This window comes from Camponotus vicinus, unplaced genomic scaffold (genome assembly GCF_025532165.1).
Source record: "Camponotus vicinus isolate PSW18456_S1 unplaced genomic scaffold, iyCamVici1.0 SCAF_3, whole genome shotgun sequence".
Classification (NCBI taxonomy): Eukaryota; Metazoa; Arthropoda; class Insecta; order Hymenoptera; family Formicidae; genus Camponotus; species Camponotus vicinus.
This window is the reverse complement of record NW_028141967.1, coordinates 16,730,119-16,756,955: the sequence shown is the minus strand read 5'-3', so window position 1 is coordinate 16,756,955 and position 26,837 is coordinate 16,730,119. Positions and strand designations below refer to the sequence as shown.

General features: G+C 30.8%; 1 protein-coding gene across 11 annotated transcripts in view; it reads right to left on the bottom strand.

The window, feature by feature from the left end:
* The window catches only part of Shal (potassium voltage-gated channel protein Shal), a 286,553-nt gene that overhangs the window by 192,912 nt on the left and 66,804 nt on the right, over positions 1 to 26,837 (bottom strand). For 3 of the 11 annotated variants that reach the window (XM_083093271.1, XM_083093269.1, XM_083093270.1), the window contains exons 4-5: positions 25,607 to 25,759; positions 8,825 to 8,908 (exon numbers count right to left, since the gene is read on the bottom strand). In XM_083093271.1, the coding sequence (XP_082949397.1) occupies positions 8,825 to 8,908; positions 25,607 to 25,759 (237 nt within the window). The other 8 variants (XM_083093278.1, XM_083093279.1, XM_083093273.1 and 5 more) reach the window with 6 other exon arrangements.

Here is a 26,837-nt window from a genome sequence, read left to right as displayed (position 1 = left end):
TGCGATAAATTTTTGTCTAAAATATAATCATAACTTTTAAATGATTATAAATTATCATGCTCGCGTTTTTTTTCAAAGATTGTAATGTATATTAAAATTATATTAATATAAAATACAATATAATTATTGTAATATCTTATCGTATACAAAAATAATCAGAGATGTAGTATCCTTTCAGAAATAAAGATTCTCTGCAGGATATCGGCGTTGCAAGATAGAAGGATCGCGAGAGATCCTTATGACAGTCGCATGCGAAGTGCGTTATAAGTCTTACAAGCGCAAATTGTAAATTAAATAGTCGTGATATCACAGCGTAACAATTATAATAAGCAGTCGTCATACTTTACATCGTTTCTAAGTTGAGTTTACAGCTCATCCTGGCAGCATGATCCTTTCTAATTTATCACAAAACTCTATCGCAATAATACCGCACGGCTATTGTGTTGCACTTAACCAACGTGATTTTCTACGCTATGTTTTTCGTGATTAATAACAGCAAATCGCGCGGTCTTATCCGACTTTAATTATACTATTAGTAATTGCGCAGCGTAGTGGTAATCGTAAATCGATTTTACAATTAGTAGCGTGAATGTGCCAAGATAACGATCGATTGAAGGAAGATAAAACGGAACGTAGACAATTACCGCACGATTCATTCTTGTCTTATTTTATCTCCCGAATGAAATCTCTGGAAAATTTATGTGGATGCTTAATTGAAATTTTTAAAGAATCTTAGATAAATCTATACGTGATTTTAGAAATCAGTGCTTTTAAGAAATCAGTGCTTTTAAGAAATCAGACATTTAAAAATTGCAAAGACGCTCGCAAAATTGCTTGTTTTAAAATACCAGAGAGTAAATTTCTCTCTAAAAATTTAATAAATGTCAAAACATACATACGTATGTAGTAATAAGAATTATTATTTAAATCTCTAATATCACATTTTCTTTTAATAAACGAAAGCAGTTTCATTAATTAAAAAATGCTTTAATTAAAAAATGCTCTGCATATTAAAATATTAATGTCTCTTTCCCTGTTTTGTATTTTTTATGAGAAAACAAAGCTGTAATATATAATATATAAATTAATATATCTATCAAGAATTAAGCTATAATACATGTACCTATATGCGCTATTAATTATTTGAAACTTTAAATCTAATTTTATATCTTTAATATAATCCATATATTACATCGTTGTTAATAGTTCCTAAGAGAATTTAAATAGAAAATTAAAATGTTGAACATATATATATATATACATCATACGTCATATCTTATTCTCAGCTATGCCAATTTCATACATACTTTCTTAGAATCGCAAACTAAAAATATTAAAGAATATCCTGCACGTGGCATATCAAGCTTTATGCAATATAGATATGCGATAGATATTTTTATATTCTTATGAATATTGAAATGTCGCTGCAACATGCAAATTTCTAGATATTTGTTGACCGTTATTTATTATTCGTCGAAACACATGTTTCACGTAAAAAATTGATATGCTTGAAATATCATAATGAAATATTAAAATATTGAAACATTATCTTTAGAATAATCTTATAATAATATAAGAAAAGAATTCTAGAGACTAACAAAAATAATCTAATGCATTTTAAATGCGCATCTTGATATATATTATATCATATTCTATTCAATATAAAATAATATTTATCATAATAATTTTTACAATAATGTTTCGTATAGTAAAACATCACGGCATTATTAATATATTCAAAATATTGTAAATATAACATTACAATAATAATTATGTATTGCAGAATTTTATAATATACGGTATAATTTAAATATTAAAAAATATTAAATGTTCTGCTTAAAAAAAATTTAAAAATTATTGTCTGCACCGATAAATGCACTCGCCCAAACCGCAATGCAGTAAATTCTCAACAAATTTAAAACGCACAAATCGACCTCCGCGACATATAGCCACATATATGATCCTTAATCCGTCGTGAAATCGTGAAAAGTGCCTAACCCAATAATTTCTACTCTACTCGACAAGCCTCCCTGATAATTCCACCATTGCGAGACTTCACGCTGCGTCGCAGTGCAGTTGCGCCTTGCATGCACGCACGCGTTAGTGCACTAAATCGTAATATGTCGCCAGATCTCGCGTGTGTGTCAAATGGATGCTTGTAAAGCGTTCGAATATAGAGGCTAGACACGCGTCCGTATAGTAATATCCAGAATAATAAGAGAAATGGCGAATATTTTTTGAAAAATAGGCAAAAGAATTAACAGGTAGTAATTGTGTCAATACTAGTAAATCATCGCGAGCAAAACAACGATATGGTTTCTTCTTTCCTGTTTTAAAAATCAAAAACCTAACTCCTTTTTAGCAAAAAAATTTTAATTTTATATGTTATATATATAAAAGCCTTACGAATTTTCATTCATAACAATTATTCAGCTTCCTCAGGACTATTGTTTGGCTTAGAGATTCATGTAAGTGATGTGTATGTGACATGTAACTAAAACATGTAAAAGATTATAATTTGATGTCATCGTAATTTACTTTAATGTTAAATGGTTAATTTTATCAAGTTTAATTAATGAGTTAATAATTGAGTTTAAATCTATTTATTATTTGACATATAAATAAATAAATTAATTTAAATTGACCCTCCACTTTTACTCCCAAAAAAATTAGAAATAGTTATTTAATTCTTGTTAACAATCTTTTTTGTTTTTACAATTATATGATAACAAAAAATTTCGTGACTAATTCTTATATAAAACCAAAATATGTCTAATTAAACGCGAAATAAATCGTTATTTTCGTTTAAAAGGAAAACGAAATTATAGGAATTTAAATAAAAAGGAGATTTACGATGAAACTATTTGCATCTCTCATTTCTCCCGTGGCGTAAACGTCCACAAATATTCAAGGTATATTCTTCTAATAATATCCGACGAATTTATTAATGCAGCAAAATGCTGAACAGTTTGCACAGACTGCCTTTATGAATCTTCAAGAACGACGTAGAATACCGACCAAAAATTTCTATATAAAACCACGATAAAACGCATAAGCAGTTTATATGAAATACAGGAAAAAGATCAACTATATAGATACTAAAAATTATTGAAATTCGCACGCTTCTTGGACGCTTCTTTCAGCAAACGTAAAATCGCAAAAAATAGAAGCACGCAAGACAAAATGATTTACATTTCGATGCTTATTTATTATATGATTAAATTATTTATTATATAATTGTATATTCTTTATTATGTATGTAACTTAGATGTAAAAAATCAAATATAAGAAAAATAAGAATAGCATTATATTCAAAGGATTTTCGAGATAATTTTTGACAATGTTATGTAAACGTACACAGACATTTTAATATACGAAACATAAAAATAAAACATAATTTACACACGATCTGACAATACAAATATTCTGTACTACGTAATTTATCGATCGCGATATAAACGTATAATCTGCGGTAATACCAATACGTAATATAATCCGCCGAAAGCAAATTTATGATATGTAAATGCAAATGCAGAAAGCACGATCGATAAACTTAATACAAGCGTACCAAATGCAATACTTGTGTTATCGCTAAATGCATCGCGCTTAATAATTGCATTAATGTTTTCTATGAAACCAAAGCAAACATTAATTAAAATTTTACAGAAGATAAGGCATAATTAGAAAATCACAAATTAAGAAATTTATAAAAAAAAACATACAGGGTGTATAAAAAGTACCGGGACGGTGAAATATCTCGAAAACTAAGCATTTCAGAAAAAAATGTTTCAGATAAAAGTTGTAGGATTTCAAAAGATCTATTTACAGGCGCTATGAGTTTAACCTTGGGTGGCGTCGCCAAGGTCAGAGCAAGGTCACCTAGAATTTTTTAAATAGGACCCCCTATTTTTTATTGCATATTCTTGTAGCTCATCTCGAGAGCTTTCCAAAACAATATAATTAAGTTAGTTTTCATTAAGTCCTTTCCGAGTTATGAGGCTTGAAATCATTTCTTAATTTTACATAAACCGTAAAATATCTTGTAAAATATTCATTTTTCGATTATCTTACCTTAATACTTTTATGTACAAAATAATAAGAGGGATCAATTGGTGTAAAGAAAACACATAGTTGTTTCGAAGAAAAAATATGTAATTTGCAATTAACAATTACATATTTTTTCTTAAAAATAACTATGTGTTTTTTTTACACCAATTGATTCCTCTTATTATTTTGTACATAAAAGTATTAAGGTAAGATAATCGAAAAATGAATATTTTACAAGATATTTTACGGTTTATGTAAAATTAAGAAATGATTTCAAGCCTCATAACTCGGAAAGTACTTAATGAAAACTAATTTAATTATATTGTTTTGGAAAGCTCTCGAGATGAGCTACAAGAATATGCAATAAAAAATAGGGGGTCCCATTTAAAAAATTCTAGGTGACCTTGCTCTGACCTTGGCGACGCCACCTAAGGTTAAACTCATAGCGCCAGTAAATAGATCTTTTAAAATCCTACAACTTTTATCTGAAACATTTTTTTTCTGAAATGCTTAGTTTTCGAGATATTTCACCGTTCCGGTACTTTTTATACACCCTGTATAGATCAATATAAAAATTCTTTGCTTTAGGTATATAATTTAATTTGAATAACAGCATTTGATAATTTGAATGCAATAATTATAACAAAATTATTTTTCACGTTACTTAATTTTATATTTAGTTTTATTTATAAATTTATTTTGTACTGAGAATATTTCTTTAGTAAAATTATAAGACAAAAATAGTTTGTTCAAATTGATCTAGTTAAGTTTGGAAGATTTAACAACTGTGTTTTATCAAAAAGACGAATTGATAATCAAATTAATCTACAGAATAAAACATTGAAAATGTAAGCAAAATTTTACATCACGCCTATAAACGCACTCGACTTGCACGATGGTTGTACAGGCATTTATACGATTAAATTTATTCGATGTATTGACGCGCCGGCGGGTTTGTTCGGAATTTAGTAGACATTTATACGAAGATTTGCTTAACTGCAGCTGCAAGCAAAGCAATAGTAAATCCCACCGAAATAAATGCGCTGCTTTCGTTCTTTGATATGGTCACTTTCGTATAATGTCTTACATTACATTTCGAATGAAACACTATAACCACTACAAATAAATTAATCGGTTTAATTTTCGTTTAAACTTCGCTACATTTTAGTGTCATTTTAACAAGATATTATTTTAACTCTATGGTTATAATCTAGTTTATTTATCTATTTACTTTTTTTCACTTAGTACTTATTTATAACAGACAAATATATAACAATGAAATATAACACTAAATATGAATAAACATAAAATACATAAACAATAAAAAAAAATATTACAAAAGGTGAATAACATAAAAAGTAAAATTTAATGTATAAAAAATTTTTCACTTTTAATATTGATCATTTGAAGTTTATCATGTCTTTCTTTCAATTAATTTCACTAAAAATAAACAAAGTAAATCTATTTAGTTTATTTCACAGTAAAGCGAAAGAATTACAAGGTAGCCGCAATCTTCGATTAAAATTGCAAATGCTTCAACCGTTGACAAGTTTTACAAAATGCATTTAAACAAACACGTGCTTTTTGCAACGCGAACTGCAAATACGCAGTGTTGAAATAGTCACTTAACCTCTGATTATTTGAAATTAAATGCTGTTGTATATAGTACAAACACGGCAAACTCACTTATTTACCTATGGTTTCGTTCGTTACACTCGAGATGTATTTTAATATTGCGGATTTTTGTAGTATAATTGTAAAATTATACAGGAGCATATTAAAGCATATTTTTAAATTTAAGTTGTTGCGAAAAATAAACATATAAAATGGTCTCGCTTTCTAAAAATTTTTAATTAATTATATATAAAGATATCTCCGAGAATCATTTTTTAGTATGTTTATTTATATAGTAGTATATATAGAGACATATAATATTAAGAATATAAGTTTATAAAAGATATGCAGGAAAAATCCGTAATATTGAATTATATATTTGCGGGATAAATTTATCGATAAAATAAAAAATTTAAGATAAAAGAGATACAATACGCGGATAGGCTTGCCGTGAATGCAAATGCTACAACAACGAATCGTCCTCTACCGTTTGCGGAACGTTTAAAAAAATATTTTCATGGTACACGTATGAAGCATAAAAGAGAAAAAAGCGCAAACGTTTGACTGCGAAGATATTTTTCAGACCGTAAAATCTCGAAAGAGACACGAAATTCTTGTATTCCAATCAACGACGCCTCTAAAGATCGCCTCGAAAGAAAATCGCGCGGCTATGGAAAAAAGAAACAGTGAGAGAAACAAACGATTTATTCCTCACAGCTGTTGCTTTCGTTTACGCCCCTTTTACCTTCTGTATCCCTGAACCTTTCCCTCGCGTTTTTATTTAATCGAAAAAAATACGAGAAACTCATGAGACAGCGAAAGAACAGTCAGCGATATTCAAAATTTATATCTGATAAAAAATATATCAATATTTAAATTAGAACCAATATTATTCCATAATTTGAAAATGAATAAGTATAAATAAGGTCATATATAAATAAGTTATTTCAAAGATTTTTTTATAATTACTTTTAAAAATACACTCTATTTAAAATTTACAGTTAATTTTTCTTTCACAAATAGATATTAAATATAATTTTATTAAGTTTTATTAAAGTAAGTTTATAAAAGTTTTATTAAAATGTTTTTAATGAAATAAAAAATTTTAATTGAGCGAAATTAATTTCTAATTCGATTCGATCCCAAAGAATGCCATTGAAATGTTCTAATAATTATAAAATAATTTATATAAGTTGTTTGTCTTTCCATTTCCAAATGACAAAATAATTAAGATTATTCTAATTACAAAATATCTTGTAAACATATTGCATATTATGCTCGCAAAAAATTACACATTTCCAAAATATTAAACTTCGAAAGATTCTGAAAAAAAAAATTTTTTTTTTAATTTTAAAAAATATTAGATCATTTAATTTTTATATCGCTCAGGATAAGTTTTAAAATGTTGCAAAAAAAATGAATACGAAAAAATCCAATTCAAACAGATATAAAAAGAACAAGAAGATTAAAGATAGCAAAGGATAATGAAAATATTCCAAGAGTAATTTCAAAAAGAACGGAGTAATTTTTTTTTCGCGATCCTTCTCGCTCGAATAACCTCAGCTTGTTTTGTGTAAAGTTTAAAGAGAAAAGAAAGTATCGAGATTCTTGCAAGTTGCAAGGCACAACGAAACTGCAAAGATTACAGAGATATATATAAAAAAGAGACAACTGGGACACATTATAATACTGATGTTCGTCGTCAATTTTTATATTTACTACGATCAAATTATTGAAATTTGACGAATTTCACAGGAATAATGAAATACTCTAAATTGTACGGTGAATATTGTTGATAAAAATATTTGTACCAATGGAAATTAACAATACGATAGCTCTCCAATATTTTGCTTGTTTAATTTAATTGTAACTGTAACATATTTGCATATGCGTGCAAAGAAAAAAATTTCGATTTGCGATAATAAATCTGTTAATTGAAATACATCGATATCCAAATATCGGCGGATGTCATATAGTACACAAATTTATTGACCTATATTATAGATTTTCTTATCCATTGTAAATAATATATAGATTTAGTGAGAATAAGATATATATATAATTCTTTTTCAAAACTTTTTTCTCATAAACTTCTCATAAATAAATCGGTTTTGAACAGAAGTTTGCTAACTTTGTGAGCGTAATAAAGATTTAATGGAAGATAAGCAGAAAAGGAATTATCGCCACATACTCTGCAGCACATCAAAAATTAATTAAATAAAGACTCTTCTGAGAATCAATCGTAAAATTCATTGTGGAATATTAACAATTAATTTACCTTCTTTCATATTTTACGTTATTAAGCACATTTATAAATCCTTTATAAATCGAAAATTGAAGTAAGAAATATTTTTAAATACTAATTTAATAAATGAGATTTTTGCGAGTTGCGCAATTATGTGTTTTACATTTTAAAAAATTTATTACACATACATATAATTATATACACTTTTTTAGATAAAACTAAATTTCAATATAACATGATAATAAATTTAGATACATGTATAAAATTAGATACATATGTATTATTCAAAAATGATAAAAAATGCGAATAAAATTTAAATTTGCACACCTAGGATACTTTTACTTATATTTATATCTATAAATTGCGCAAATCACAAAATATCGTTTATAGGTATACAAGAAAACATTCGAAACAAAGCTCGGAAAAAAAACCATCAATCATCTTTAAAACCGTACGAATATTTCTAAAAACATTCAACACCATCCCCCTAAAAGCATGACAATCATACATCCATAATCACAAGAAGCATATTGCACATTAAATACATAATATAAGTATTAAATGCACAGCCTCCTCAACGACGAATCTTCGAAGGATGCAAGAATCCCTAAACAAGCGTAGCAAAAAGGGAAGATTTTTTTTCGAAAGCGCAGACACCGAAGAAGCCAATCCAGAAATCGTTCTTAAAGGCACCGGGAGGGATAGGGACTGCTGGGGAGGTCCTGTTGTGTCCTTCATATCATGGCAGAAGTCGCAGAAGCGTGTTTCGAATAATATTACACATAAATCTATCACATTTATGTCGTATTTCATCACACTTTTCTTATCATCATCATCATTATCATTATTATCATCATCATTATCATCATTATTATTATCGTTTCCAGAAATTGTCTGCCAGCAACATTATTTCTTTACCTTTTTCCGCACCTGTATACGGTCGCCATATATGATCACCACTCTGTCCTTGCTCTCGTTCGTGGTTAGTTGATAGGACAAACTCTACGTGATTTTCGATCGATCGTTCGATGAAGGCAATAACGTCGATCGCGTTATTATCATCGCCATAAGTTGTATTGTATTTGTTTTTCCGTGTTTGTTGATGTTTTCATCCATATTGTCGTCGTCGTCGTCATCGATGGCGGTTTCGTCCACCAAGTATGCCGAGGGCGATGATAAAGAGGAAAGAATGAGGAAGCAGCGCCGATGGATCCAAGCAGCGGTGTCATTGTGGTCGTTGTTGACATCATCGAGGGTAGGAGATGGCACGGAAATGATGAAATAGAAGAATTTGATTGATTGACTTTGTAGATTTTGCGCGACTGTGTGTGTCTTTACTTGTGTTATTTGTGCTTTTTTGGTGGTTTTCTTAGATCGCGTACGCTTGTCGACACGAGAATCGGATATACATATATTATTTTGGCTCTATAATATATATGATATATACATATATATATATCTCTTTTTTTACTCTTAAAATACTCTCTCTCATTCAATTACTCGTCCGATTACTCGCATATATCCGTCGCTTTCTCTCGTTTTCTCTTTCGTTCTCTCAATCAAACACGTGGGTTTATATACATTATATCTTTTACCTTCATTATGGTTACTCTAGGTTACATCCGCTAGATTACATCGACGAACAAGCATGTCTCAGCTCTGCTATGCGTCCGCAATGATCTGGATTTCTAGCATTAGATACTTATTTGTATTTTTACTTTGCCGACGCATCCTCTCATTTCTCGATTATAACTTTTTAATCGCTCTCAAGTCACAATGCGACACGGTGTCGATATTTCGCTTATCATTTTTATTTTTCATTCTTTACTTTTTTTTCGGCTTGGTAGAAAAATCCGGTTCAATTTCGGTTTTTAGAATGTCGGTTTACAGCGCGCGAAGGGATTTTTCAGAACGAGGCCTCGACGAGGTAAGTGCCGTCCATGGCGACCCCCGTCTGCCCACCCTGGGCCTCGGATACTTGGGCCCTTGTAGCCGGGATGTACTGACTGTACGCCTGCTGAAATCCACAACCACAAGCACACACTACATTGTTGCACGCTAGGCATACCTATGCTAATGCTTCCTACGAGCTCTCCCTAAAGTTTCATCTACTCTCGCGATCTATCGATCTATGTATGTGTGTGTGAATGGGTGTGGAAATGAAGCTTTTTAGCAGAAATACCGTTTTTATTTTTGTTCGCTAGTTTTTACCTAATCAAACAAACTATTAGACTTTTTAATAGATTGATTTTTGATATAGTTATCGATATATGTAGATAAAAAGAAGATGTCTCAGAACTACTCATTCGAATTATTTATTTTCCTATAAAATATGAATATGAACTTTTCTATCATATAGAGTTTCTAATTAGCAACAAATGATTGCAAGTATATCATTGAAAGCTTATTTGTGCCAGAAAGGAAACAATTTTTCATAGTGCACTTTTGTACTCTCAAATAAAAATGAAAAATAATTTCAGGAGGTATGTTTATTCCCTTCCTTATTTATCGCAATTTCCGCTTCTTAATTGATATTTCCATTAAAAATCATAACGGATGCATCATTATAAGCTTATATGTGCCGGAAGGAAGCAATAACTTCCTAATTTCACGATGCAATCTTCTTCGTTCGATCTTTCAGTGCGCATAATAAAATCGATTTCACCGATTTTCAAAGGGATATATATATATATATATATATATATATATATATATATATATATCATACCGCCGATCGTAGGCTTTATGACGTTTCGACTGATCCAATAACTACGGAAAAGCCTACAAATTGACTAAGTGAGACGCATACTGCGCGCATCATCGACGAAAACGAATTAATTCGCAAACGTCGATATGACGCATGCATTCTGTCAACCGAGTCAAACAATTCGCATTCGAACGAATCGCACGTTTTCCGGTGATCCGCAAAGCGGTAAATTACTAAGTGCTTGCAGGCAACGCGATTTTCGACGCAATCATTTTCCGCCAAATTGCTATCGTAATAACGGGTATTGCAATGCAAGAGAAATAAAGATCACATATTCACATATTTTCTCCGTACTCGATAAGTTTTATCGGAAAATTCAAGATCACGTTTATGGTAAACTAAAAGACGTAACTATTAGAATTTAATAATTATGGAGATACATCAATTTTTTTAAATATAATTACTAGAGATTAAAAATTACATACACATAAATTAATATATCACATTTACGTAAAAAGTGCAAAGAAATAAGTGCATGTTTGAAACAATATATCTTGTGCTGCCAACCACGGGAGTACAATAAGAGACAGAACGAAGTCAGGAATTAAAGAGAGACGTTCTGTACATTATTAATTCTTACCTTATATACAAAGAAATATTTCCTAAGGACTTTTCACAAGTGTCAACATGTTTATAATACAAAATATACAAAAATATGTTAGATATATACATGAATTATCATTTGCATTATTTTTCGAAACAGGGCTTGAGTCAGTTTTAGCAATCCAATTGCTTAAAAAAATACAATGTAAATACTAGCAAATATTTAAAAATGCATTACATTCTGGGAATAATATTTCAGATTTAAAAATTTTCCGTCCTTTTTTTAAATCCTTTCAAAACATAACAACAACAATGATAAATATAAATATTACAGATACAAAGAAATGTATCGTGGACAACACGATGGAAGCTATCACGTTTATAAAAAGTTAATCTCAAAAAATAACTGAAAAAGGGTAAATAAACTTAAATCATGCTATTCAAATTTTATTAACATTGACCGTAAAAAATATCGTGTATTTATGAATTTTGATACTGCTATTTTCACATCGTTTAAATCCCGATTGAGGTCACTAAAAAACCGCATCGTGCTTTTTTCGATCGATCGAAACTGCAGCGCGATATTCCCGCGACGTTTACAGCCGATCTCATCGTACCTGTTGGACGCCAATTAATCAATGCAAATTGACGGCGAAGTCGTAACGTGGATGGACGCAGCGAAGAATCTTTACAAGTTATTAACGAAGGAGAAAGCGCTCGATTTCCAGATCGATTAATCACCCAGCCGGCTGTAATCGAAGCGGCTCGACAGGATAACGAGTAATACGTAATTAATCTTGCTCACTATGATGGAATAAGATTTTGAGCCGGAAAATAGCGGATGATATAGTGTATATACATATGTAGTTATATATACAACAATCATACAGGATGTCGCAAAACTTGTAACTTGAGCAATAAAACAGTCGGTCTTTACGTAGAAGTAAAACGCAATTGTGGGCATAAGATTATCGATATAATAAATTACTGAAAATATAGTTCATTCTATCGAAAAGATTCGAAATCTTTAAAATTAACGAAAAAGGACTTACACAGAATACTAAAAAGTTACATAAAGATTTTCAAAAATCAGGGGATTTAAAAAAACACTTAAAAAAGAGATTTATGATATTATAAATACAAAATTTAAATGTTGATGCATTATAAAAGAAAAATTTCCTAAAAACAATATTTTGTGACGACCTGTATAATCAAGATATTATATCTTGATGCATTTAATATACTTGTAGGTAGAAACAACTGAGATAGAAATGGAGAATAGAAATATAACGCGCAAACCTATAGTTAAATACAGTTTTCGATATTATGCAAAGTAATAACAATTCTGCGACTGGACATGCAATTACACGATCGGAAATATTTGATATGATATATGTACAAGATATAGTTCCGCACGACAAAGTGAATAAATTCGAGGCGTAATTGTATACTTCGCGTTTACATATGTTGCACATAAATTAAGTGACATGTTGGAGAGAAATTCGGCACGCTCGAGCGAGTATTTTCAACTGACTGGATTTAACAGCACTTCCGCATCTCATCCTAACGATAATTTCAACGCAGCTTCAAATAATTGGATGACGCTTGAATTAATTAATCTTATGACAAATATGACAATCATGGTGAGATCATTTATTAAAATTGAATTAATAACATTGTTTGGGCAACAATAATCACTTGCAATGATGAACATTTTAATCCTACATCTTATGAATATTAATTTATAGACTCGCCTAATATATTTCCAATCCTTCACATTTTCAGCTTCCTTGACATTTTATATGATACATTATCGCTCTATGAATCCTTCCTATCCTTCAATTTTCTAAGCTGTTAAGCATTGTAATTATTTCATTTTCTAGCATATATAAAATGTTAATATTTCACTTTTACAATTTTTGTATCCTTAATTATTTCAAAGCAAGTCAAAATATATTTTCTCACTTATTTTATTAATCTTCATACAATCGACATTTTAAGATTAATAAATTTTTAATCAGTTTAGTTAGTTCTAGTTGTTTAATACATAAATTCGATTTATTTAATATAAAAACTTAACAGATATTATACGTTTCAAATCATGTATTATGTATTATATTAATTTTCTACAATATATATTTTTTTAAAAAACAATAATTTTCAAATTGATAAAAATCTATACAAATTTGCAAATTATTGGTGTTTTCTGTTAAAGTGCGCGAGTTAAAATTACGCGCTCGAGCATGCTAGACCCTTTTTTGTCGCATGGTTAACAATTAACAGTAATAGAGTCGGGGACGGAGATCAAAAAGGCGGTGCTCGTTACTGGATCGACGACGAGTAGTGGATCGACGGAGCTTTTTAGAACGTACACTTAAGATTCAATTTTGTCTTGCCTGGCTGATCTGAAGTGGGTGCTCCACTACAGGCTCCCGCTGTTCCTTCGGCTATGCATTATTCATAAAAGCAACTCGTGTTACATTATAGCGTGCATAATGCGCCGGTTAATCCGGCGCGACGTCATCGCCAACGTTGGCGCGAGCTTTGATGACTTTTTGAACGGAAAAGTAGGAAATTATAAATATTAACGCGTGTGCGGATCTATTAATTTCCGAACGTCTTCATGAAAAGTGATAGCCGTTTATGGTAATCATGATTAATTATGTTGATTAAGGAACCGAAAACTGATTACAGTTTGATAATATTACGTAACTATTACGATAAAATTGAAAGGATCGGCAAATCTGCCCCACATCGAATTTTTTATATCTCTCGGAATTCCACTTTTCCACAATCCAAAAGATTTGACAACATATATATACGCGATAAACTTTTGCGTGAGGCTTAATTGAATTCCCGTGTCTGCGAAAGAAATTCCGATGAAGACTCGAATTCGCTTTAGGCGAATCCGAAGATCCCGCAATATAAAAGTTTTGCACTCGAATCTTCAAAAGTTGAAGCTTTTCTTAAACATGACAGCCTGTCATTTGCACACATTTTCTAAATTTTATTGATGCTTTTCAAATTTACTTCTATATTATCTCAAAAATTTTAATAAACTGAACAAATATCAGAAGACAAACTGTAGATAATAATTTAAATAATTCCAAATTCTTTGCATTGCTTATATAAATAAGCATAAAATGGAACAATTACAAGTACATTATATATGCGTATTTTTATAACATTTAACAAATGATAAAAAAATCTTCTAATAAAAATTGTATCGTGTTCTAATATTAATATTGCTTTAAGAAAGAATGATAAAATACTAAAACTTATTACTTTCTCAAGTTCTCTGTCGCGTAAAATTGTCAAAGATAATCTGAAAATATCATGGATTATTAGCTGTATCAACAATATGTCTCTTTCGAAGATTGTAATGGCATATCAATATTTTATATGGACTTAATGATTATAAACTTGGACATACAGCTATCTACATTCATACTTATATATAGCGCTTTATGTTGCACGTGTAAATCAATTTGCGTCATACCTGTGTAAAGACACAAAGCAGCGTCTTTCGGATCTCACACTCTTTTGTTATGTATATTCATGTGTTGAATGATATCGAGTTTTAATTCGTTACAGAGTCCCGAGTATTTTAAAAAGAAATATTCATAAAAAATGTAAAATACGTGTGACTAAAACTTTTTATATTAAAACCCATTTCTTTACAAATATTAATTGCATGATAAGACGATTCTATTTAAAACTAAAAGACATATATTATGTCTTACGGCTGACGTGTATTTCAATCTAGCACACATATTGTGTTAAACTGCTTCGTATAAAAATGTCTCAAAACGATCGAAATGAATTCGTAAGAATTCCTTCTAATTTTCAATATGTAACATAATTGCTTTGTCAATTAAATTTCAACTAAAAATTCTGTTAAAATAAATTATCGTTTGCAAATATATAATAATTACTTAACTTATGCACTATACCTTATTCATAAAATTATTGATTTATGTATAATTTTAGAAAAACTAAAGATTCACATAGATTGATATAGTTTCAAATGTATTTTCTTGTAAATCATTTGTTATTATTCGCATAAAGCACAATATAATCGTACAGATCGGAATTACGGAATTGCAATTTACCGGAATCGATATTTTACATCGCGTAATAGAGGATTACTTGAAGCGAACAATGAAGATATAATACTGTCGCTTATTGTTACTATTAATAGACTCGATTGTAGTTAATTATCATTCTGATTGTCCGCGTATTGATTAATCAATAGTTTCCAAATATATGAAAATTATAGAATTTATGTCCTGAAACTGATACTTGCGTACAAATATTTTAAAGAAAATATTACTGTGTCACAAAAATTAAAATATTTTTCTAATAATCCGACTTTCTTAAATTTCTTAAATAGCATTTTTAGAGATTTTTCTTAAATAAATATGTTATTAAATATTATATCGCGTATGAATATTAATAGAATTATTTAATATCACCAGAGAGCATCAAAAATAAAAATAATGCAATGTTATATTTCAAAAATTCAAAACGATGCAAACGCGAGGATGACAAGTGTCGATTTCAATGGATTTTATGCAATACGATCTTCTTCTTGAGCAAATCGACGTTGATAGGAATAAAAAGCCTGAAGATAAAGCGATAGGCATTAAAGAAAAGCTCAAGTAAAACGAAGCTTAATGAGTCCGTGAGTTTCTGAGGCCGTCTGTCGTTCTCTTCCTGTGTATTCTTCATACTGCCATTCCTTTCATCTTGCCCTTTCCTCGTGTCTACATAGAAGATCAACAAGAGTTTTCGTAACGAGCACAGGACGGTCGATCGAAGCAATTCGCCTTAATTGGAACGCGAGCTCAGATGAAAGAAAACGGATCTTATTCGGCCAGATTCTAAGGAATGAATTATTCACATGACATGCTCGCATGACCGGAAACTACCTTCAGAATCTCTCTTTTCGAATTTTTCGCGAACGATTAAATTGACGATGCTCAGCAACTATCCTGTTATTTAATTAATATCGGACTTTAATCTACTGATAAAATCTTTGATCATTGAATCTAGCTTCGATTTTTTCTACTCATTTACTCAACTCTACGGTTACATTTGATTTATTAATATGCTGTAATATTTATATAAAAATCTTTCAGCATTATAAATATATATTTCATAAGAGTCTTTTTACTTTACAAATTGAATTGAGATATCAAATGTATGATATATACATATATATTGGATAAAATATCATATGTATAAAAAATTAAAGAACTAAATCTCCTACATGTTCCATATCATGTTACGTAAAAAATTTCTTATTGAAAATTTAACAAAAATAAATAGAAATAATAATATACCATTTGTGCACGTATAAATATGTATTTATGCATAACTCACAGAGCAACTTCTTCAACGTCGAAATTGATAGCCGTGATACTGCATTGTTATTGATATTGCCACGATTAAAATTAATTTGTCGATCAATGTATGCGAATAGATTTGTGTACGCGAACGTTTCTTGCACGACGTGCATTCGCAATGTCTGTATCGCTCATTACATAGGAGGTCACGTGCGAATTGTACCAACCGATCGATCATCGTTTTGCAACGTGGGTATGCCACTTACCATTCAACGTATACAAACTGTATGCTGCGTACAGACCTGTGTAAGCCACACGCGATCTATATGCAGTTGCGCGATTGCGGATTGTATAAATAATCGCGATCGTATTAATCCCGCCGAAGTATCCGGGAGCAAATTAATTCGTTCGAAATGCTGCTTGTCAATTTGATTGAATTTCTCGATTTTGTTTATATCTCATATTCTTATTGAGAATTAAGAGAATCGTAACTCTCAATATAAACTTGATAAAATATAATGAAATGAAAGAGAATCAAATATAAATATCGTACATAATATGTTTACTTTTTTTATTTTTAATTATCGTAAATTTTATTTCGCCAAATTTTGTTTCTTAGAATACTTAATTATTTTTGCATACCAATCCAGAGTCTTTAATTATTATATAATATATTTATAATAAAGATCACAGGAGAGAGAATACAATGCCTTTATGTAAAATATGTATTAGAGTGTCTCTCATTTCCTACGTCAATATTAATATCTTCTATTCTGGCTGATAATTTCTCCTTTTTTCTTTAATTTTGGCAAGAAATTATTATTACTGTGTTAACTGAATTATTTAATCCATAACAAAAAGAGTGTGAGTTTCGAAAAGCGCATAATTAACAACAGCTAATTATCCATAAAATTTCAATTTTTATAATATATGTTAAATGAGGAATTTTTAATTTTTAACACGAATTTTCAATTTCCAAGGACTGTTAAATTAAATAATATATATTTAACATTCACTTATATAAAATAATATAAATTTTTGATCAAAAATTTTTGAAGTATGTATTTATAATAGCTTGGTTCCCATAAATTTATATCTCGAGCAAGATAACGATAAGTTGCAATATGTAAGTGTCGTTTTACGACAGTGTATAGAGAAACGATCGAACCTACTTTCTTTATTCGCGCTTTATAAGGCGTTATACATCACGTGCCGCAGCCCTAAGGTCAGGGTTGTTGTATCAACTTGAAGTCGATAATTGTGCAAGGATGACCACACGCGGTTATGTACAGCAACTTGTAAAAACTTATGTGCAGAGACAGCGATTTTCTCGTCAAACGTTTATTTTTGGTTCGCCCGACTAACATTTTCCGCCATTTTTTTCACACTTTTAATTGTCCGCCGTAATTAGCATTATCGATTCCCATCTCTTTTCCTCCTAGTAAATAACGTAAATAAATTATTTCTCTTTCGCACGTATAATACGAATTTTACTACCTAGATTAACAACCGTTTGCATCCACCATGTGCTTAAAAATTTTATAAAACAAGTAAATAATCTGTCATCTGTTACAAATATTTTGGTGTTTCCTCATGATGTTTAAATAGCACTCTCTTTCTAATTAATTGTATCTATTATAAATTGCAAGATTTTTTTTCAGTGTAGATCCTGTGATTTTTATATATTTCATAAAAAAAGTTTTTATATTATACACAAATATAAATATCACATCCGATAATTTGTTTCTGGTATATCCGTTAAAATATTATAAATGTTGTTACAAAAATGCATAAAACAAAATCACTTTATCGCATTTGTGTGACGAGAGAGAGATTTTATTGAATAAAATTCCTTATAAATGATTACATTTTATTTTAAACACTTTTATTTATATGCGTTTATCACTAATTATATAAAGAATATGATATTTATATTTGTACTAAAAAAAGTTGTGTGAGGAATAAAGGAGCTTTTTAAAAAAAATCTTAATTTCTTTATTTCCTTGATTTTGTTGATTTGATTTCATCATGTCGCGCTTAGGCCGCGATATGTGGGAAAAATAATCGCATTATCGAGAATAACAGATCGCTCTGGAATGTGGCAAGTATTTCGTAGCTAAAATATAAGGGCTGATCGCAAACTTTGGTAGCACATAAATCGTCGATATAACAATCGATAAAACAGCATTAATATCGAGATGTAAAATTCTTATTAAATAATAAGAAATTTTAATATAAAATTAAAAAAATAAAAGCACCTTGAAAAAGATATAATTACTGATTTAAAACATAAGGTAATAACTTTTCAATTTAGATAAACTAAATTAAAAATTTATATATTCTTCAGGAAAAATATATCTCATGATACGTCACAACATCATTTTTCCTGAAAATTGCATGCTGGTTTGCGATCAACCGTTAATCGTTTCATAGAATTGATTCCATGACGAATGAATGACGTCGACACGAATCTCCGCGAGAGTAAAAAAAAATAAATAAAAAACACGCCATATTTTCACGTGAATCGATCACGGCGGGAAAACTATTTGTATCAAACTGGTATACACGTTTCTTTACCCCTTTCGTGAAACGAGCTTTGCTCGAAATCGAAAAATGCCTATGTGATATCCCCTATCAATCAACAATATCACAATTGATTCCTTACAACAAGACAATGATAATCTCGGTAGAATTAAAAATATAATAAAATTAAAAATATCTAAGGCTTTAATCTCTTGTAACTATCTTTCTCTTTTTGTCTTACGATTTTTATTCAACAAAAAGCTATTAAGAATGCTATATTGAATATCAGAGATTATCAAAATCAATAAAAAAGACGATTACAATCAATAAAATTGCATACATCCTCCACAATCCATTGGTGATTTCTTCATTAAGTTATTTATGATAACATTACAACTGCAAATTTGCAAGTTATCATTTTCTTGCTGTAAAGAAAGATTTTAAATTGTGAGCGAAATTAAAACCCCATAGAAAGAAAGTATTGAAATCAAAACTTTGTCTGTTTCATCTTCAACGCAAACCAATCTTCGACAATCCAATAAAACGATTTGTACATTAATGAATATTATGTACACATCTCGCATCATGCGAGCTCCTACATTGTTACCGGTTGCATTATCGCTATCGATCGATAATTAACGTAATAATTCGAACGCTTCATCGTTATCATCGAATAACCTATCTACGGGGGAAAGATTCATTCATCTTAAAACTAGTTCAGAGCAGAAAGAATCTTGCCCCTATTAATCAATTTTTCGTCACTTCTAGGGGACTTAATTTCGAGATCTCTTTGTGGTTTTCTTTGCGACGAATGTCGCCATTTTTATGAGAAAAAGTCTCAAAATCCTCGCGCAATTTTCCGCCACTTTCGAAAATTAATTATAGATAATCATTGTTGATATCTTTCATGATTTCCAGCCCTAATCGCGATTACTAGCGTCACGTAGATTTTAGATAGAAATGCGACACTGTTTTGTGAAAAACATTTTAAGATTTAAATATAACACATTGTTAATGAAAAAGTTAATAATAAAATACAATAATCTTGATATTAATTTCAATTTCAACGATCGTGTATAAACTTGTCATTATATATGACTTAATTTGATACAAATATGAGAATATATATTCCTAACATTAATTAAATTAATTAATTAAATTAAATTAAAATGTACATATATATAATACATATACATATGCAAATCTTTTAAAAAAAAATGTCGAAATTTCAATAAATCCCGATTCAATTATAAAACTGAAAATTTCAAGATTATTTTGTGCGCAATTCTCTTTTTTACGTTTTTAGTTACGAATAATTAAAACAAGTCGAGATTAAAAGTACAGCGGTTTTGCATCATCGCGTTTCGATCAAAATACGTTACGCCAGCATGTTCGCAAAAATAGCAGCTATAATTTCCATGAATAATAAAACACGAGCTGGATTTTTATCTCAACGTATCGATTATCTGTTCGTTCGTGAATCGGCCACATCGGATCGAGTTTGCGGTTGAACTTTTGGCGCGGTATGGCTCGCGTTAGGCGGATTTGGTAGATTGTAATGAAACGGGGATTATATAGATCGAGTTACGGGTTATTAATATGAGCGATTATATTAGACGAGAGCGGGGTGGTCGCGAGCTCGGGGCAGGACTCGATGCGGCGATATATATGTCGAGTTAATCTAAAAATGGAAGACATGGGACACACGGGGCTGCGAAGAAACTCGCTCCGCAAGAGATGAGGTCGGTAATTTCTTCTGGAAGACGGATCGATCCTACCGGATCTGGATCCTCTATGGATCTAAATATAACGATGCGCAACCCTTGTAACTTGCACATTTTTTTCTCATTTTTCGCTACATTTGCAAAATTTAAAATTATATAAATCCGATTAATAATTATATAAATCAAATACTATTTTAAAATTTAACGAGCATGACAAGTTAAATATAATTATATTATACCAATAAAATATAATTATTAATTCAATATAAATAATTATTAAATATAATTAGTTATTATTAATTATAATTAAATATAATTATTACATAACGATAATTGTGTAATTGTTACAATTATTATTATAATTACAAATTAGCGGGGTGAACTCTTAAAAAACATAAAAATATAAAAGCAAAAATATTAAATATAAATCATAAATATTCGAATTCTTCTATTTAGATAGCAAAGGAAAGGTTGCGTATCGCAATCTGAGATATGATAGAGAGCAATTTGTTCCTAAATCTTAGATCAGTGAAAGGCGAAGATATCTTATTGGATTTGGGATCCTTCGTGATTCTATGATATGACAAGAGAAGGAGATAGATTTGTTCTACTAAACTTCTTTGAAATTCAGACGATATTTCTTTCAACGGAAGACAAAGTTTCAGATCAAGAATAACATCTTTCATCTTATATGATATGATCAATATAAAAATAAATAATAAATATTTCAGAAAAAAATGTAGCATAAAGTACAATTTACAAAAGAATTTCCAATAATATTATTAAATTATTAAATAAGTGATACTTCATTGTCCATAATATTTCTAGCAACTCGACGCAATTTTTCAAATGTTAGAAAAAACTGTTTTGGAAAGCGTAAATAAAATTTTCGAAAAAATTAGAGTAATACAATTAAAAATAGAATAATCCTTAAAAGATTATATATTATATTAGAATTAAAAATTGCAAAATATATATTCTTATCCAGAATGACCACTTGCAAATATTTTACGAGTATAATGAGAATTTGAGATGCACACTCGCAAATTTGATTAAACGAGGATAAAATGTATTAGAATCGGAGGAAAAAAAACTAAGACACCAAACAGCTTGAAGCATTATTGTGGGACAATTGAAAAATGGTAGTCATAAAAACCGAGACAGAAGCAATATTTGTTAATGGAGTTTCGATGAGATTTCGTCCTCGATCTGTCGGTCAGTCGAGCCGTTCATCACTTCTCATTTTCCCTCGTTAATATCGTCCTCGGTAGCACGAAGGTCGATTTGCGTGTAGATTCATGTCGAGCTGTCGACTATAGATATGGTCGAATAATGCATTTTGTTTCTCAAATTTGTCCCAATTTCGCTGTTTGATAAAAAAAAAATATAAAAGTATTTTATAAATCAATTCCTCAAAAAAAAAATTAAAAAAGTAATCCTTTGAAACTATTTATATCATATCAAGATATCAAAGCTTAAATAAAATACTCAATGTCATAGTGTTCTACAATTTAATGATATAAGATATGATTATATTTCCAGAAATATAATTTAATCTCATAAATGTTTTATCAATATTATTATCTAATTATGATTATAATAACAAAAGTATTTAGATAGAAAATTAACATAAGTGTCAATCAATGCTTAATATGATGCAAAAAAAATTACATTTTGAATATCGTGATTGTTTCTCTTCACAAAAAAATGTGAATACATGTCGATATATTAAAAAATGAGATGTATTACACACAAATAAAATAAATAAACTAATGCTGAAAAATAAACGCGTTTTGATATATTTATTACAACGTTATTAAAAAACATAATTATCTAATTTTACACCTGTATATCCGTAAATTTCATCGTAATAAAAAATCATAATGACTAATATGCTACAATTAAAATGATGAATGTACAACAAAATGACAAATCTGAAAACTATTAAAATTCCTCGCAATCATGAAAGAAATATTTAAAAAAAATCGCGCGACTCTTTAAAATTTTTTTCAAATTATAAAAGCAATTCAGGGAGACGACTTTATTTATTTTATGCGGCATCTGAAACTTTCGTTTAGAATGATGAAACAAAAACAGGTGATGTTACGTAAAAAAGAGACAGGAAAAGAACGAAGAAAGATGGACACATACATCCGCGCATGTACGAGCGATAATTTTATTCATCTTGCGAGATACTCAAGACGATCAAAACTTGAGTACGCATACACACACATACGCCAACTGGAAATGAAAATATACTTGAGAAAATTAAGAGTTGCGCAGCAGGAAGACATAAATACGAATTTCAATGTAATAGACACTATGAAACTTGACCGTGGTAATTTTCTTGGCTAAATGAATAACTCGTATTCGAAGAAATAAGAGGTAGATATTTCCTAGAAATATGAATTAAATAAATTATAAGCTTCAAGATTATATAGAAAGAAGAATATTGAAACAATCACGAAGAAAAATGTAAAACACTCAAGTTGAATATTATCGAAAAACAATAATCAGTATAAAATTACTGTATATTATTTACTTTTATTATAATTTATCTCGTTTTTCTCTGTATAAATATTTTTTACAATGAATTTGATCAATGTAAATAATATAAAAAAAATAGCAAGGTATAATTACGAAGAGACAATAGAGAATTCTCAGTGCGTTTATCATTACTCTATCTTGATAACTACGACACCGATTTAGAATTTGGCAAGGAGGTAATAGTAGTAGACTATATAAGATAACGTTTTTTAGACCTTTGCTAAGAGTTACCTACAGAAAAATCCTAACTCGCCACATTTAACGTGCGAGAAGATTTTTCGGCCAATGCGTACCTGAGTAATCTTAGAGATTAATCAACAGTAAGCGGGTGTAACGGGTCGGAACGCATACTGGACATTTGGTCTGCCAATCTGGACGTTTTCAACGATAAATCTCTGGAAACCAAGCGAGCGAAATGTCGGCGATCCGATTAATCGCTGTGCCCTTATAAAGATTAGAATCGAGATTATCGCCTGATTCCTGAGAGTGCCAATTCAGAATTTGAAACTTCGATGGATGGAGGAAGATAGACAACACAGATCGAAACTTTAGATCCTCTCCGACAGTCGGAATATATTGCTAATTATAAGATTCATTTCCCACTTTAATCCGTGATAAACTATTAAGAGTAAATAAAAGATCGATTACATATTAAATTTCCTCTTTGTGATTTTCAATCTAGCTCTCAACTTTTTCCATTATAAATGGTATATTCTTTGAACTTTGATTTCCTTCTCTTTCAAAGAGAAAAATAAAAGTTTCTTTTCTTAATTAATCTTATCGCAACTTATACATTTAAAAAGATAATAAAAATATTTTATTGTCGAGATATTTTTATTTATTAAATTTAATACTGTTCAGAGATAACATTAGAGTTCTGGAGATAAAACTTTCGAATCTCTAATTAAACATAAAACACTGCGTTAATATATTGACGAATATAAAAGAGTCCAACTTTGAATAACAAAAGAATAAATTCGACAAAAGCGGCATAATTCGATGAATCTCTGAATGGAAACACAGGTTATAATCTCATTATTGAACATCGCTATCTCGTGAACTAGGAGCACATTAAATCCACAAATTTAATTCAATCCGCATTATCAATCGTTCTTAAATCTTCACGAAATTATCTTGAGAATCGAAAGATTCGATCTGAATGAATAAAATTATCTTCATCACTAATCTCATGAATTTCACGATTTATTCTTCAGAAAATTTAATCGCGCCGAAGGAAAAATGGCGCATATTAATATTTGGCATATTAATAATGGCGATAATTAATATTTTAGCTAGAAGAAAATTCGCACAAGATATCAATAGAAGAAACTAATGATAGAATACCTGTAGTACTCTATAAAAAGAAGCAGAATATGTGCAGCGATCTATTTTCTTTTTTATTCGCAATACAGTTAGTCTTTGTCAGAAGCCCTAGTTAATTGTAAACTTTGGTTGAGAGCGACTAGGGCAACCCTGGAGGATCAAGAATTAGCTGAGCTGCGACCGTAAAGTCGTTCATTGAGCTGGGAACAGCTGATTTCCATTAGCAGCGGTGATTAAAAGCGCTCCATCCAAGCTTAAACGCTCCTCGAAGACGCTAGTTTAATTAAGATTCCGCAATCTGGCCGCAATTGCAGTCTTCTACGAGCTGCGTTCTCGTCTCGATTTACTTTTTTCACGCGCGAAATGTCGATTTGTTCGACCCGCGAGCCGAAGAGAGCTTATAAATAATACTTTCGTCGCGCTTGGAGCCATTAGTTGCAACAACTCGAAACTCAGAATATATTACTACAACGTCTCACCCCGTAAATCCGCGAAACATCCGCAGAAGACCGCCGGATCATTTATCGGCACCTGAAAACTCGACAGAAACTATCAACGTCCTCGAAGACAGTCTACAATTGGATTCGATAGAGGCAACCGAGTCTCGCTGTGCGATGCGTTTCGCATCCGGCGATCGATTTCCGGCGATCGATTCTGCCGCCGGGCTAGGATAATTGCGCCGATAGTCCTTACCCCTGGCTCACACCCTGGTCTCGTTGTACGGACTGGACGAGCTCGCACCCTGACGACGCTGCCGGTCAGCGTCGCCCGGCACGTTGAACACGACATTCGGCACGGTCGTCGGATCGACCGAGGCCTGCTGATAATGCGACCGGCCGGGTTGCGATTGATGAGAATGGGAGGAGGACGAGGGCGCGGTTTCGCTTATGGAGGTAATCGAGGCGAGTATACGTCGACCGCGTACCTGGTAACGTTGGGGGTAGCAGCGCCCGCAGCAGGACTGCAGCAGGCCGCCCCTGGAGGCAGTGCTGTGCGCGGGGGAGGTCAGGGGCGACGGCGAGCCTGGCCTCTTCGGGGCACCGTTGTACGGCACCTCCATCTCCACGAATTCACGGTCCTGGAAAAAACAATAACAGACGGGGCTATTGAGTGAGAGACTTGTACGCTGAAGAGAAAAGCCGTGCTGCAGGGCGTAAATGTTCATTCATGCGCAATGATGTTGATGAAAATATTCGTCGAGTTGTGAAAAACACGGATAACAAATAAGAAAACAAGATATATAAAATAAAGGAAACGAAAATAGAAAAAAAGTTAAAGGACACACGACGGATATCCGATAAACTATCAAAGAACTCGAGATGAAAAGGGTAGAAAAAAGATAAAGAATTATAGGGGTTGGAAAAAAGATTAAAAGAGTATAGTGAGATGCAAATACTGAAAAGAAGATCCACCGAATTGACAATGAATAGCGCAACGTAACTAAAAGACGGAAATAATCATTGGATAAGAAGAATGAAATAAGAAAAACTGCGACGTACAGGATCCTCCTAGTTCCATTCATCTTATGAAAAAGAGCACGGAGTTGTGAAGCTGAAAATGGCAGCGATTCTCAAGTGAGACACATTAATTAGAACGAGTCGCATTACTGGAGAGCTTGGTTTAAGCTGTGCGAGGTAGAACGTGGATAAATGCGATGTTGTTGGAATTATTATCTAAGTAACTCCATGTAATATTGAACACGCTGAAGAAATGACTAAAAAACATTGCTATTTCAGCTACTGTACATTTATCTACATTAACTACAGCTGGAGTATGTCTATAAATCCATCATCATGCACGGTTTTAACCAGGCATGATGGAATTATTATCTAATTAATTATTTTCTCTTCCTTATCTATCTTATATTAATATTAAAATAATTAATCGCGTATAAAATGTGGCAGAAAAATAATAGCACGCTTTCATAATCATATGTTTTACACTTTCTTGACTATGTATAATATATTTTATCTAAAATATAGAACTTTCCCAATGCATTTGTTCTTCATTAAATAATAATTTCTAGCGGATAATAAATATAAATAATATCTCGTTACAGCTCAATAATTAATTAATCTACTTTGCGTACACTTTGATTTTCCTAGCGAAACAAGCAAAGCTGTATTTCTCCACATATTACCGACCTAAGTTCGGCT